The sequence below is a fragment of the Limulus polyphemus genome, unplaced genomic scaffold, assembly GCF_000517525.1.
Source record: "Limulus polyphemus unplaced genomic scaffold, Limulus_polyphemus-2.1.2 Scaffold6572, whole genome shotgun sequence".
NCBI classification, from domain to species: domain Eukaryota; kingdom Metazoa; phylum Arthropoda; class Merostomata; order Xiphosura; family Limulidae; genus Limulus; species Limulus polyphemus.
The window spans coordinates 20,359-34,580 of NW_013672182.1; the positions used below are offsets into that span (position 1 = coordinate 20,359).

General features: G+C 36.6%; 1 protein-coding gene across 1 annotated transcript in view; it reads right to left on the minus strand.

Annotated features, from left to right (window-relative positions):
* Nucleotides 1-13,084, minus strand: part of LOC106473864 (membrane metallo-endopeptidase-like 1) — a gene marked incomplete at its 3' end in the record, with an annotated part of 32,794 nt that extends 19,710 nt beyond the window's left edge. Inside the window, exons 1-5 of the mRNA XM_022402258.1 lie at nt 13,006-13,084; nt 9,068-9,210; nt 8,261-8,329; nt 5,896-6,057; nt 126-209 (exon numbers count right to left, since the gene is read on the minus strand). Coding sequence (XP_022257966.1) covers nt 126-209; nt 5,896-6,057; nt 8,261-8,329; nt 9,068-9,210; nt 13,006-13,064 — 517 coding nt within the window. The remainder of the gene's footprint in view (nt 1-125; nt 210-5,895; nt 6,058-8,260; nt 8,330-9,067; nt 9,211-13,005) is intronic.
* Nucleotides 13,085-14,222: the final 1,138 nt, after the last annotated feature.

Below are 14,222 nucleotides of genomic sequence, written 5' to 3' on the forward strand. Positions count from 1 at the left end.
GTTAAATAACTGATTTATAAGATACGTACTTTCATTCCTACATAACAAGTTAGATAACTGATTTATAAGATACGTACTTTCATTCCTACATAACAAGTTAAATAACTGATTTATAAGATACGTACTTTCATTCATACATGACAAATAAAGGTTTTTCACGTTCACGGTGGCCGCATTGTCGTTCTCTGTGATTGGTTCTTGAAACAGGTCTAATGAGGAGAAAAACATTTTTAATTCAGTCTATTTTCTATGTTGTCTTCTTAACTACAGAAACACTGTACCCACATTTTCACCAAACAAAGACATTGTGGTTGTTCATGTTTTGTTCACGGCTAAAATAAATATCGATATAATTGTGTCCTATTATTAGTAAATGTTCGTATAACTGTATTTCACTAATACCTAAAATAGATGTTCGTACAACTGTATTTCACTAATACCTAAAGTAAATGTTCGTATAACTGTATTTCACTAACACCTAAAGTAAATGTTCGTATAACTGTATTTCACTAACACCTAAAGTAAATGTTCGTATAACTGTATTTCACTAACACCTAAAGTAAATGTTCGTATAACTGTATTTCACTAACACCTAAAGTAAATGTTCGTATAACTGTATTTCACTAACACCTAAAGTAAATGTTCGTATAACTGTATTTCACTAACACCTAAAGTAAATGTTCGTATAACTGTAGTTTCACTAACACCTAAAAGTACATGTTCGTATAACTGTATTTCACTAACACCTAAAGTAAATGTTCGTATAACTGTATTTCACTAACACCTAAAGTAAATGTTCGTATAACTGTATTTCACTAACACCTAAAGTAAATGTTGGTATAACTGTATTTCACTAACACCTAAAATAGATGTTCGTACAACTGTATTTCACTAACACCTAAAATAGATGTTAGTATACCTGTATTTCACTAACACCTATAACAAATATTAATGGGATTGTATAGTTTTAACGACTAAAATAAATACTGTAGTGATTGTATTTTTAACGGCTAATTTAAACGTATTTTATTGGCGAAGACAATATACGTCTGTGTAAATTTACTTAACAACATTTATTATTTGATGTTGTTAAGTTTCGTATTTTATTAATGGATAAACTATATTTCAGTACGACTATAATACTGTGCAAATGATTATTTTCTGCTATCCGTCTTTAAAGATGCATTAAACTGGCCCGACATGGCCAGGTGGTTAGGGAGGTCGACTCGCAATCTGTGGGTCGCGGGATCGAATCCCCGTCCCACCAAACATGCTCACCCTTTCAGCCTTGGGGGCATTATAATGTGACGGTCAATCCCACTATTCGTTGATAAAAGAGTAGCCCAAGAGTTGGGTGGTGATGCCTAGCTGCCTTCCCCTCTAGTCTTATACTGCTAAATTAGGGAAGGCCAGTGCAGATAGCCCTCGTGTAGATTTGCGCGAAATTCAAAAAAGAAACAGATACATTAACACGTGTCGTATATCATAGCAACTTATCTCACATGTTTAGATACTCTAAAGTTAAACCCGTCGAAGCGATTTAATGTTTTCATTGGTCATTAGACATTGTTAGGGAAGATTATATAAGCTTTTGGACATACTGGTGTCACATAGGAACAGAAAATAGTCCACAAAGATACTAATTATTTTTTGTACATTTTATAACTTGCGTTATTTCCTTAATGCTCGTTCCGTTGAAAGGATTGGTAAAATAGGTTGATATCTATATTTGTTTTATTACCTTGAATTGATAACGTAGTATACGAATTTAGGGCTAACCTAAATCTCTTTAACTGGCCGCATTACGTGAGATATTATTGGGATTATGTTAACCCAGATTAATATTTACATGTATTGTTGCTCCGTTAACCAAGATTAATATTTACATGTATTGTTGCTCCGTTAACCAGGATTAATATTTACATGTATCGTTGCTGAGTTAACCAGGATTAATATTTACATGTATTGTTGCTGAGTTAACTAAGATTAATATTTACATGTATTGTTGCTGCGTTAACCAGGATTAATATTTACATGTATTGTTGCTTAGTTAACCAGGATTAATATTTACATGTATTGTTGCTGCGTTAACCAGGATTAATATTTACATGTATTGTTGCTGAGTTAACCAGGATTAATATTTAGATGTATTGTTGCTGCGTTAACCAGGATTAATATTTACATGTATTGTTGCTGCGTTAACCAGGATTAATATTTACATGTATTGTTGCTCCGTTAACTAAGATTAATATTTACAAGTATTGTTGCTGCGTTAACCAGGATTAATATTTACATGTATTATTGCTGCGTTAGCCAGAATTAATATTTACATGTATTGTTGCTGCGTTAACCAGAATTAATATTTACATGTATTGTTGCTGCGTTAACCAAGATTAATATTTACAAGTATTATTGCTGCGCTAACCAGGATTAATATTTACATGTATTATTGCTGCGTTAACCAGGATTAATATTTACATGTATTATTACTGCGTTAGCCAGAATTAATATTTACATGTATTATTGCTGCGTTAGCCAGAATTAATATTTACATGTATTGTTGCTGCGTTAACCAGGGTTAATATTGATACTAATTTATTCTTGTGAATTATTCAGCTAGATTAGCTGTTTAAAGTACTAAAAAATACATACGAAGTCCAATTTATCATTGGAAATTCCACCCATGATCAATAGCCTTTTACGTTTATTTTTTTAGTATTTAAACACTTTCTTAAAATTTCTATAGAAGTAAAACCCTTTCTGACGTCACGTGTCCGAAAACAGCTTAACTTCCGTTATAAGATACTTGTGTCCGGAAACAACTTAACTTCCGTTATAAGATACTTGTGTCCGAAAACAACTTAACTTCCGTTATAAGATACTTGTGTGTTTGTGCTTCTTTCACAAACAAAGGTTGAACTGAAGAGGACGCTCGAAAGCGTTCAAATATATTTACATAAATAATTGTGGTTCCATTATAGTGGATCTACACATTATTTTATGGTCAACAGTGGGTTTAACGCGTGAGCCCTCCATTTGGGTGAGTGGACAAAGTGGACAGTTGTGCTGTAAAAATCAACAATCTAATACGTGCTGTGACTGATACATTCTTCTTATATATATATTCTATATCTAACCATCATTGGAACACGAATATTAAAATTTACAATGAATCTCCGGGTCAACCAGACCAATTGTATATTTTTCGATAACAAAGTACGGTTCGCGTGATATCCAGGAATCCGGAAATATCAGAATAGAATATAGGGATATGTAGGGAATGATCTTTTATCTTGATTTTTTATGGGCATAATGATCGTAATGATCAAAGTTAACCACCTTCGCTGCTCTGGACACGACTGTCTTGTCAGTAACCAGTGGTAGCAAAGACTAAGTGATCACTTAGACCACACGTCTGCTCAAGGAGACACTGATTGACAAAGATGTTTCATCAGAATTTCGAGTTTTGTCAGTTTTACTGTCGTACTCATTTCAAAAATTTTTTTCAATTAAAGCAAAAACGCATCATTCAGTAGCGTTTCAAAAACTGCACCAACAAGACAACTTTCAGTCAGGCACTGGTGCCGTGAGCGTGCGTTGATTGGTTGCTAAGTGAACACACAGTGTAAACAACAAGACACATTTCAGTCAGGCACTGGTGCAGTGCGCGTGCGTTGATTGGTTGCTAAGTGAAGCACACAGTGTAAGTAACAAGACATCTTTCAGTCAGGCACTGGTGCAGTGCGCGAGCGTTGATTGGTTGCTAAGTGAAGCACACAGTGTAAGTAACAAGACAACTTTCAGTCAGGCACTGGTGCATTGCGCGTGTGTTGATTGGTTGCTAAGCGAAGTACACAGTGTAAGTAACAAGACACCTTTCAGTCAGGCACTGGTGCAGTGCGCGAGCGTTGATTGGTTGCTAAGTGAAGTACACAGTGTACATGATTTAAGAAATATAATGCGCACTGATGTTAGTGCGTGTGTATAGAATTAACTATTTAACAACTGTATTAGTAGGTGTATTTTTAACTGGTAGAAATATTACATTTTTTAGGGAGTGGGTGAAGGGTTCCAAAAATATTCACGCTTAGGGCCTCAGTTGGCTAGTCTCGCCCCTACCAGCTTAATTCTTTCGTGAATATAATTTTATTGGTAGACAATTCTCCATCACGTGCTCTTCTGCAGCCCCCGTTCATCTTCTTCTTCTTTGATAATTCGCAGCGTTGTTTTTCATCATCACCTTCACTATTAACGATCTTCAGTATCCTGCACACTATTACTATCTTCAATATCCTGCATACTATTACTATCTTCAATATCCAGCACACTATTACGATCTTCAGTATCCTGCACACTATTACTATCTTCAATATCCTGCACACAATTACGATCTTCAATATCCTGCACACTATTACTATCTTCAATATCCAGCACACTATTACGATCTTCAATATCCTGCACACTATTACTATCTTCAATATCCTGCACACTATTACGATCTTTAATATCCTGCACACAATTACGATCTTCAATATCCTTCACACTATTACTATCTTCAATATCCAGCACACAATTACGATCTTCAATATCCTGCACACTATTACGATGTTCAATATTCTGCACACTAATACTATATTCAATATCCTGCACACTAATACTATCTTCAATATCCTGCACACTATTACTATCTTCAATATCCTGCACACTATTACGATCTTCAATATCCAGCACACAATTACGATCTTCAATATCCTTCACACTATTACTATCTTCAATATCCAGCACACTATTACGATCTTCAATATCCTGCACACTAATACTATCTTCAATATCCTGCACCTTATTTGTTTTCATTACTATCATAATCTTTGTCATTATTCAGTTCATTCCTTTTTCTATAAACTGGTTATGTTTGGTCACTCTGGTGTCAGTGTTTCTTGACCCATTTTTTCTGTTAGGGTGTAGAGGCTTCCCGAGGTAACATCTTACACAAAGAAGTGTTCAACTACCTTTTTACATTCTTTTCAGTTTTAGGGTTGACGAGCACCGTTGGATTCTTCATATGACAACGAATATTCCGTAAAATTTTGAAGACAGTTTGGGAAATATGAGATAATATTTTCAACTAACCTTGTTTTCACCTCGTATAAAATACCAATAAATAACTTCTTATTATATTCTATATTCAAACGACTATCTTTAATCTCAGCTTTTAATAGTTTCATTTAAGATATACCTTCACATTAGGCCCGGCATGGCCAAGTGGTTAGGGCGCTCGACTAGCAATCTGCGCGGGGGCGTTATAATGTGACGGTCAATCCCACTATTCGTTGGTAAAAGAGTAGCCCAAGAGTTGGCGGTTGGTGGTGATGACTAGGTGCCTTCCCTCTAGTCTTACGGTGCTAAATTGGTGACGGATAGCGCAGATAGCCCTCATGTAGCTTTGCGCGAAATCCAAAACAAACAAACCTTCACATTAAAGTCCTCCCGATGAAGCAGGAAGCGCGGAACGTTGGCTGACATAATGCTTTTTTTATTATGATCCCAAGAGTAACGGTGTTTTTTTTTTCTCTCTATCTTTTTTTCCAAAATATGCCGTTTGTTACAATAAAAATAATGGTTTATAAATATTCAACAACAGAATCTGATTAATACCATTAGAAATATACTTATTCGATTAAATTCAAAATATAGAGCTAAGCCTTTTATACTATGATGTCTATAAATGCAAAATAACTGAACAAAATGTTTATATAGAATGTTTTAATACACCATTTTAATATTACTGGTAAATAAGCTAGTCAGTATTTGTCCTTTGGTTTACTGGAGATGAGATTCAATGGATAATATCTTATAATTTACTGAAATTCTAAATTCCGAATGTTACATTTTTACCTCTCAGTGTCGTCTTCAAGTTGTCTTTCATAAGAGAAAATGTATTGTACTGGGGTCTATCAGCCGGAAGAGAGTGATAGCGATGCCAGTTTCCACATGCATACTGATAAAAGTCATCGCAAGGGTTTACCGTAGGGTCCATGTTCTTAAGAAGTTCTGCCGCTAGATGGAGCGTAATTCGTATGCAAATAAATTTCATATATTAATGTTTAACATAAAATTTTGTTTTAACGTTTCTTTAGCAAGAATGTCACGAGGTTAACAAAAAAAAAAATTAATGTTAGACAGTAAGTTATTCAGGAATTAATTACAACATAGATTACATATGCCCAGTGTAAAATATGTACTGAAATTGTTGTCCCTAAGTACTATTTTTAACATGTGTCATATTTGGAACTTTAAATGTGTACAATTTCAGTATCGTTATTAACTTCAACCAGTGTAGAGTAAACAACAAACAAACAACTAAAATGATGATATTGTATATAAAAAAATACCTTGACACCAGGTGAGCAGTACAACTGATGGGTTCTAGAGCTAAGAAAAGCTACCAGGGGAACAGTACAACTAATGGGTTCTAGAGCTAAGAAAAGCTGCCAGAGGAGCAGTACAACTGATGGGTTCTAGTGCTAAGAAAAGCTGCCAGGGGAACAGTACAGCTGATGGGTTCTAGAGCTAATAAAAGCTGCCAGGGGAACAGTACAACTGATGGGTTCTAGAGCTAAGAAAAGCTGCCAGAGGAGCAGTACAACTGATGGGTTCTAGAGCTAAGAAAAGCTGCTAGAGGAACAGTACAACTGATGGGTTCTAGTGCTAAGAAAAGCTGCCAGAGGAACAGTACAACTGATGGGTTCTAGAGCTAAGAAAAGCTGCTAGAGGAGCAGTGCAACTGATGGGTTCTAGTGCTAAGAAAAGCTGCCAGGGGAACAGTACAACTGATGGGTTCTAGAGCTAAGAAAAGCTGCTAGAGTAACAGTACAACTGATGGGTTCTAGAGCTAAGAAAAGCTGCCAGAGGAGCATTACATCTGATGGGTTCAACATGTGGTAGTGTCTGGAGTGGAGAGTACCTCATTTTGACATGTAGCTAGGAAACTACTCCCCACTCCAGACAGTACCACATGTTGACATGTAGCTAGGAAACTACTCCCTACTCCAGACAGTACCACATGTTGACATGTAGCTAGGAAACTACTCCCCACTCCAGACAATACCACATGTTGACATGTAGCTAGGAAACTACTCCCCACTATAGACTGTACCACATGTTGACATGTAACTAGGAAACTACTCCCCACTCCAGACAGTACCACATGTTGACATGTAGCTAGGAAACTACTCCCCACTCCAGACAATACCACATGTTGACATGTAACTAGGAAACTACTCCCTACTCCAGACAGTACCACATATTGACATGTAGCTAGGAAACTACTCCCCACTCCAGACAGTACCACATGTTGACAGCGGTAAGCACCATGGATGCTATAACAACCTACTCTCTCATGAAATACTGTATTCGGTGAGCTCAGTTCTTGGACAGTGGATGCACTTGTGTTTAGCGTTTATCCTTCCAGGAACCTTTACTGAACCATCTGCAAGCCACGACAAGACAAAGCGCAGCTGGACGGTCACTGCAGCTCGATACACCACAGTTCTAGAGCAAGGTCTTTTGTTTACCTGTCCACACAAATGACCCACTTACTAGTGAAGGTAGTGTTATCATGAAAAAAGTGGCCATATTTCTTTCAGCCCTGGTCACAAAATGTAGCTTCGAAGCTCATGGCCAGTCCAATGCGTGGTCCCCTCTCGACAGCATCCCAAACACCCTCATCCAAGTTAATCGCCAGGAGGGGATACAATCCTAAAGGCCTAGAGTACAGATCTTGCGAATACAATATGTAACCGTGTTTGTGCCTTGAATTATCGAAAGACCAAATACACTAAATACGACAATGTTCTCCTCTTTGTTTCATGTTGAGTGCTTGTCTATTGACTCCATCGGAGGCCGTGTATACCGTCAAACTCTTATGTCCTTTGTATACCCCTGTCAGTATTTAACCTTTTCCCCCTCATCTAAACTTTTATAAAATATTTTTTCTATATACTCTGTCCAACTTCTTTTCTGTAACACTGACTTCGTGGGTTATCATTTTCTGCCCCTTTTTTGTTGTTGAGACAGGATATTAGGTTTAAGTTATATATATATTTACATCTTTGTTATTAATTTTACGAGGTTTTGTGGTTATCTGTTCAGTGTAATTTATTAAATTAAAAGTAAATCGGTCAGATTAAAACACTGATAGATAACAGAAAAGTATATATATATATAAAAAACCAATATATAATATGCTATTCTTACTTACCAGCTCTGACACACGTCTCAGTGACACAAATACCAGGACAAACGGACTCATTTTCGGTTGCGACCTCTGCTGTCGAAATAATAATAATACACAACATCAGTAAAGGCGTTTTTTGAAATCACAAATAAAAATTTTTCAGTAAGTAGCAGAGTGGTATATTGTGAAGACATAAGAAATTGGATTACTATTTATCATTATATTATAGATTTTAGTTAAGATTGCCATTGTTTGGGCCGGTTCTAGCCTCCCCTCCCCTTTCATTAGCTTGATTCATCTGATCGTTTTGACCAATAACAGAGCTTTTCAGAAACAATGGGTGGGGAGACGTCCAATCAACAAAGACCTCTCGTTTCTTACAAAAACATCGTTTTTTAATAGTATTTTTTTTATAGAGATTAGTGTTCAAAAAGCATTTATGGTTATATTAGTGTGCCCCTAGCGTCGAAACTTATAATAAAGCAGAGAGGTCTTCATTAAAATAATTGTTTAAAGGCTTAGGCTTTTTTTTTGTTCAGTTAAAAGTTTATAATCTTTTCAATGTAATATTTTGTATTATTAATATGTGAATTAAATAAAACCATTTAACATACAGTTTTATAATGTGAACAACAACAAGACGAAAAATATTATAATTGGTTTATGTTTTACGAAGTTTATGAAAGAACCTAGGCTATCATGTAATTAAAAACGTCACAATAAAATACGACATAAGACTTAATAAAAAACAAACTGAAATCGACAAGAAATTAATAAAAGAAAATAAAAGAAAGTAAAAGAAAAGAAAATCTTGCATCATGCTGATCATACCATTTCGCCTACCTCTGGGGAGGAGGGACGTACTGCTACGTGTCAATAAAACAAGCATAATAGCGCATAGTGTTGACATCAGCAACAATATAGTCAGCAAAGTTCGTTCTAAGACTGTTTTGGGGAAACCCCAACATCGCCACCTGGTAGCATGTAATGGAAACAGAGTAAGTAAGTACTTATTAAAGTAATGTAAAAATTCTTTTCCTATAGACTAGATGATTATAGTTATTATGATTACTTTCTATTATTAGCTTATAATATGGATTCAGGACTAATCTAAATCTTCTACATTGGCTAAGCCTCGTGAGATATAATCAGGATTACGGTCGAAAATGTCGTCAATAGCAAGGGTACCCAACTAATGAATTATAACATTTTAATCTTTATAAGTTATGATTTTTCATATTCTTAGTAAGCATAGTATTTTGAATTAGCTACACTAACTACTAAATTAAGTTTTAGTTTCGATTTATGTAGGTAGCTTGCTTTGATAAGAAATTATTGATACTTACAATTAACTACAGAATTTTGTACACACCATTTTTGTCTAAAATTTATAAATAAGGATTAATTTTAAACGTTTGATACCAGAAACGGAGACAATTTTATTTGTTGAGGTTACAAACATAAAAATATTCATCCAAAATTAGCAACACGAAAGTTGTTACTTTCAATCTTAATGGCGCCTTATGCACTCGTGTGATAAATCGTCAGGTCAGTGACCCCTAGAGTTCAAGTCTAGTCGTACCTATGTCTGAATTGCTGATTAAAAGGAAGGAAGCCAGTCCCCCCCCCTGACATAAAGGCTTTGTTTTTTTTTTTTTAAACCGAATAATGGGATTTACTATCACTCTTATAACGCATCCACAGTTTACAGCTGACAGCAAGGAGTATGTTTAGTGGCATCCCGACTCCAACCTTGGACCTTGAGATCCATAGTCCAGTACCTAATTAATAGGGTGCGCCCGGTCTAATATGAAAAAACAAGGACGTTAGTAATCGCAAGAACAAATAAATTCGAATCTGTGTCCTAAAATGTCATTAAGCTTTTAAAATTCGCCCTAACATGTAGAAAAATGTACAACAACATGTGTATAAAACAAAAACTGAAACAAATTAATATGTTAATAAAGATCACATTATCAACGTGTGTTAAAGTGTAAAATACGATTGCAACATTTAAAAAAATTAATAATAAAATGTAAAGGTGTTCAGATTAAGTAAAATATTAACTTTTTGGGGGTTTCTTCAAACTTTGGCAGCGAATTATAATATTTCGTTTCTTTCTAGCTCATAATAGATTCGGTTGTATACAGTTTAAAACCAACTTTTAATATGAACCTTTTAATACCACTGATAAATATTCACGTCATTATATAATTAATATAACTATTTGTTTTTGAATTTCGCGCAAAGTTACATTAGGGCTATCTGCGCTAGCCGTCCCTAATTTATCAGCGAAAGACTAGAGGAAAGGCAGCTAGTCATCACCACCCACCGCCAACTCTTGGGCTACTCTTTTACCAACGAATAGGGGGATTGACCGTCACGTTATAACGCCCCCACGGCTGAAAGGGCGAGCATGTTTGGTGTGACGGGGATTCGAACACGCGACCCTCAGATTGCCTTAACCACCTGGCCATGTCGGGCCATTAATATAATAACATGAAGATTAAGTCAAGTATAACAGAATGTTATCAATCACGCGCCCGAACGTTTCTTCGGAGGACATTTTGTTTCCGAACATCAAAAGGGCGGAGATAGAAGACACGAAGTTATCAAAGTTTCATCGGAAACTATCTGAAGTCAAACTTTTCAAGTTTATTCACTATGAGTTTTCTTTCAATTCGTTTTTCATTGACGTTTGATGTGGTAAGAAAGCACACAATGTCAGTAACAATTAGGTAATCCTACCAGTAATATAAAACTAAATCTAGCATAATGCACTTAAAAGCCTCTAATTACAAGGTTTGTTTGTATTAAAGCAATACCACATCGCACTATCTACTGTGTCCATCGCAGCGAATCGAACCCCGGAGTTTAGCGTTGTAAGTTCGTAAACTTACCGTTGTCCCACCGGGGGACAACATTAAAGGGAAAATATATTTAGTGTATTATAGTGATCCGTGTTTCTAGATTTCCGTCACTCTGCTTTAATTGGATGTACCCCCATGGGACAGCGATAGGTTTGCGAACTTACAATGCTAGAATCCAGGGTTCGATTCCCCGCGGTGGAGAAAGAAGATAGCTCAATGTGGCCTTGCTCTAAAACAACCAAACTTTAATCTAATAGTTCATTTCCGTTTCTGTAAAAAAGTACTTTCTGTTACTGAGTGTGTTCGGACAGAAAATATATTTACATCTATGTATTTATTTCTTCGTTTTAGCCATTTGTATCGGATCACAACCAAAAAAATGTACGCTCAGTTTAACTCTGACGCAGAAAGGTATACCCTTCCAAAGCGATTGGGTTACAGGGTTTCGTATTTTTTATCTGTAATTGATTTATGAAAATCTACGTGTTGTCCTGACAACAAATGTACATCGGTGTTGTCGACGATGTAGATATCCAGTTATGATGATGTATTGTCGTTCAACCAGTTTAGTTAAATGTTACGAATTCAGCTGCATACACCTGTAGTAAAATCATCATCTGTTATACGGTTATTATCGCGAATAAAAAGATGGCTGATTGCGAGTCAAGCGCCCTCTAACCATCTAAAAGATGGGAGGTTTGGTTTGGTTTTGAATTTCGCGCAAAGCTACACGAAGGCTATCTGCACTAGCCGTTTCTAATTTATCAGCGAAAGACTAGAGGAAAGGCAGCTAGTCATCACCACCCACCGCCAACTCTTGGGCTACACTTTTACCAACGAATAGTTGGATTGAACGTCACATTATAACGCCCCCGTGGCTGAAAGGGCGAGCATGTTTGTTGGGACGGGGATTCGAACCCGCGACCCTCAGATTGCGAGTCAAGCGCCCTCTAACCACCTAAAAGATGGGAGAGACAAGTTCTTAGGTTAAGACCAATTGTACAATTTGAAAGGATTGCACATTCAAATTTCAACTGCAGTTATTACATGATTAATAATATGGAGTGTAACGTTATCACCTCGCAGTGATGACGGATACTGACCTTTTAACACGATAACTACTGGGTGGAGTTTAATCACATTCGGCGTATGGGAGAAGCTTTTTTTTTCTTCTGAAAACCCTTTATATTATACGTATTTGGTAGGTACTCTGCGTGTATTTATTTGCATATTTATTTGTGTGTGTATATACTACGTTGCTATGGTGACCCGGCATGGCCAGGTGGTTAGGGCGCTCGACTCGTAATCTGCGGGTCGCGGGTTTGAATCCCCGTCCCACCAAACATGCTCGCCCCTTTCAGCCGTGGGGGCGTTATAACTTGACGGTTAATCCCACTATTCGCTGGTAAAAAGAGTAGCTTAAGAGTTGGCGGTAAGTGGTGATGACTAGCTGCCTTCCCTCTAGTCTCACGCTGCTAAATTAGGGACGGCTAGCGCAGATAGTTCTCGTGTAGCTTTGCGCGAAATCCATAACAAACAAACAAACCGTTGCTATGACTACTGTAACAAGGATGTTTCTGGTTTGTCTGTTACACACACAAATAATCGTCGTTTTCATTGAAGATATCCAGCACCGACTTTTCTATTTTCTCGTAAAAAAACAAAAAAAATATTATAAGATCATTCTATGACCCCCTTTTTAAGTTCGTGATTTATTTTACGTAGTTTAGCGTGTGTTTAGGTACAAGCTCTCTTTTTCTGTGTTTTACTTTTCCACCTTGTGTTATTTTATTAGTCAGATGTGTTTCTTGGATCTTTGTTTTAATCAAACGATCATTTTTTTTTCCAAATCAACTACTGGTAATAACTTCAGGGTTGGTCTATCTATCTATCACTTACCTTCGACTTTTAGAAGCTCCTGTCAATTGACTTGTGCATTTCTCAACATCTACTGGCATGATTCAGTGTTGGATCTACGCAAGACCATGACAAAAAAAAATAAAAACGAATCCTAAAATTAATAAAACAGACGACACAATTGTTTACGATTCACTGTACAGATAAATTCTACTTTAATTTCACTCAATTTTATTTCTCACCCACAAATGTTTTTTTTTCGTCTACGTCTTCTTGCTTGTCCGAGTGTTTTTTAGTAATTCACGTGACTATTACACTTGGTTATTGATCAACTATTGATCTGTTATTTTTAATTAATCTAATGAACGCCGCACGCGCTACTGAGAATCCGTAAGTTGGACAAAATAAATCGCTCACAGTCGTCTCTAATGCATGCACGCGGAGACAAATGTCAATTTTTTTAGTCGAGTAAATGACATCAAATGTCTGTTCAAGGTCTTCCGTGTTGAAAATGATAACATGTCCTCGTTCTGTTGCATTATTTTTCACAAAGTCTACATGATTTACGCATGTCTACTTGAATTACTAAAGATTATTGATAAATGAGAGTTAACATATAAACAAGATTTAGGTATGAAACGAAAAACATTTAATATTGATGATATCCTGTATAAAATGTAGCCTACTGGTTAGGCTTCGGATCAATTTATTTGTTTGTTTTATAATTTCGCGCAAAACTACACGTAGGCTATCTGCGCTAGTCGTCCCTAATTTAGCAGCGATAGACTAGAGGGAAGGCAACTAATCAACACCACCCACCATCAACTCTTGGTCTACTCTTTTTACCAACGAATAGCACCCCCTGTTATCAGCACCCCCCCCCCTAGGTAGGATGATGGGATCTGTTTTCTCTGTTATCAGCGCACCTACCAAGGTGGAAGGCAACTAATCAACACCACCCACCGCCAACTCTTGGGCTACTCTTTTTACCAACGAATAGCGGTAATGATCGTGACGTATATCGCCCCCACGGCTGAGAGGGCGAGTATGTTCGGTGACGGAGATTCGAACCCACGACCCACGGATTGCGAGTAGAACGCCTTAACCACCAGGCCATGTCAGGTCCTGATGCAGATTGAAGGGTCCTTCAATAATCTCTTTACAATAACCTTCTTTTGCTGACCATCTCTGGTAAATGAATTGTAATTTTCATTCTCAATGACACATTATGGGCTAATCGGCTTGGTCAGAGACACCTA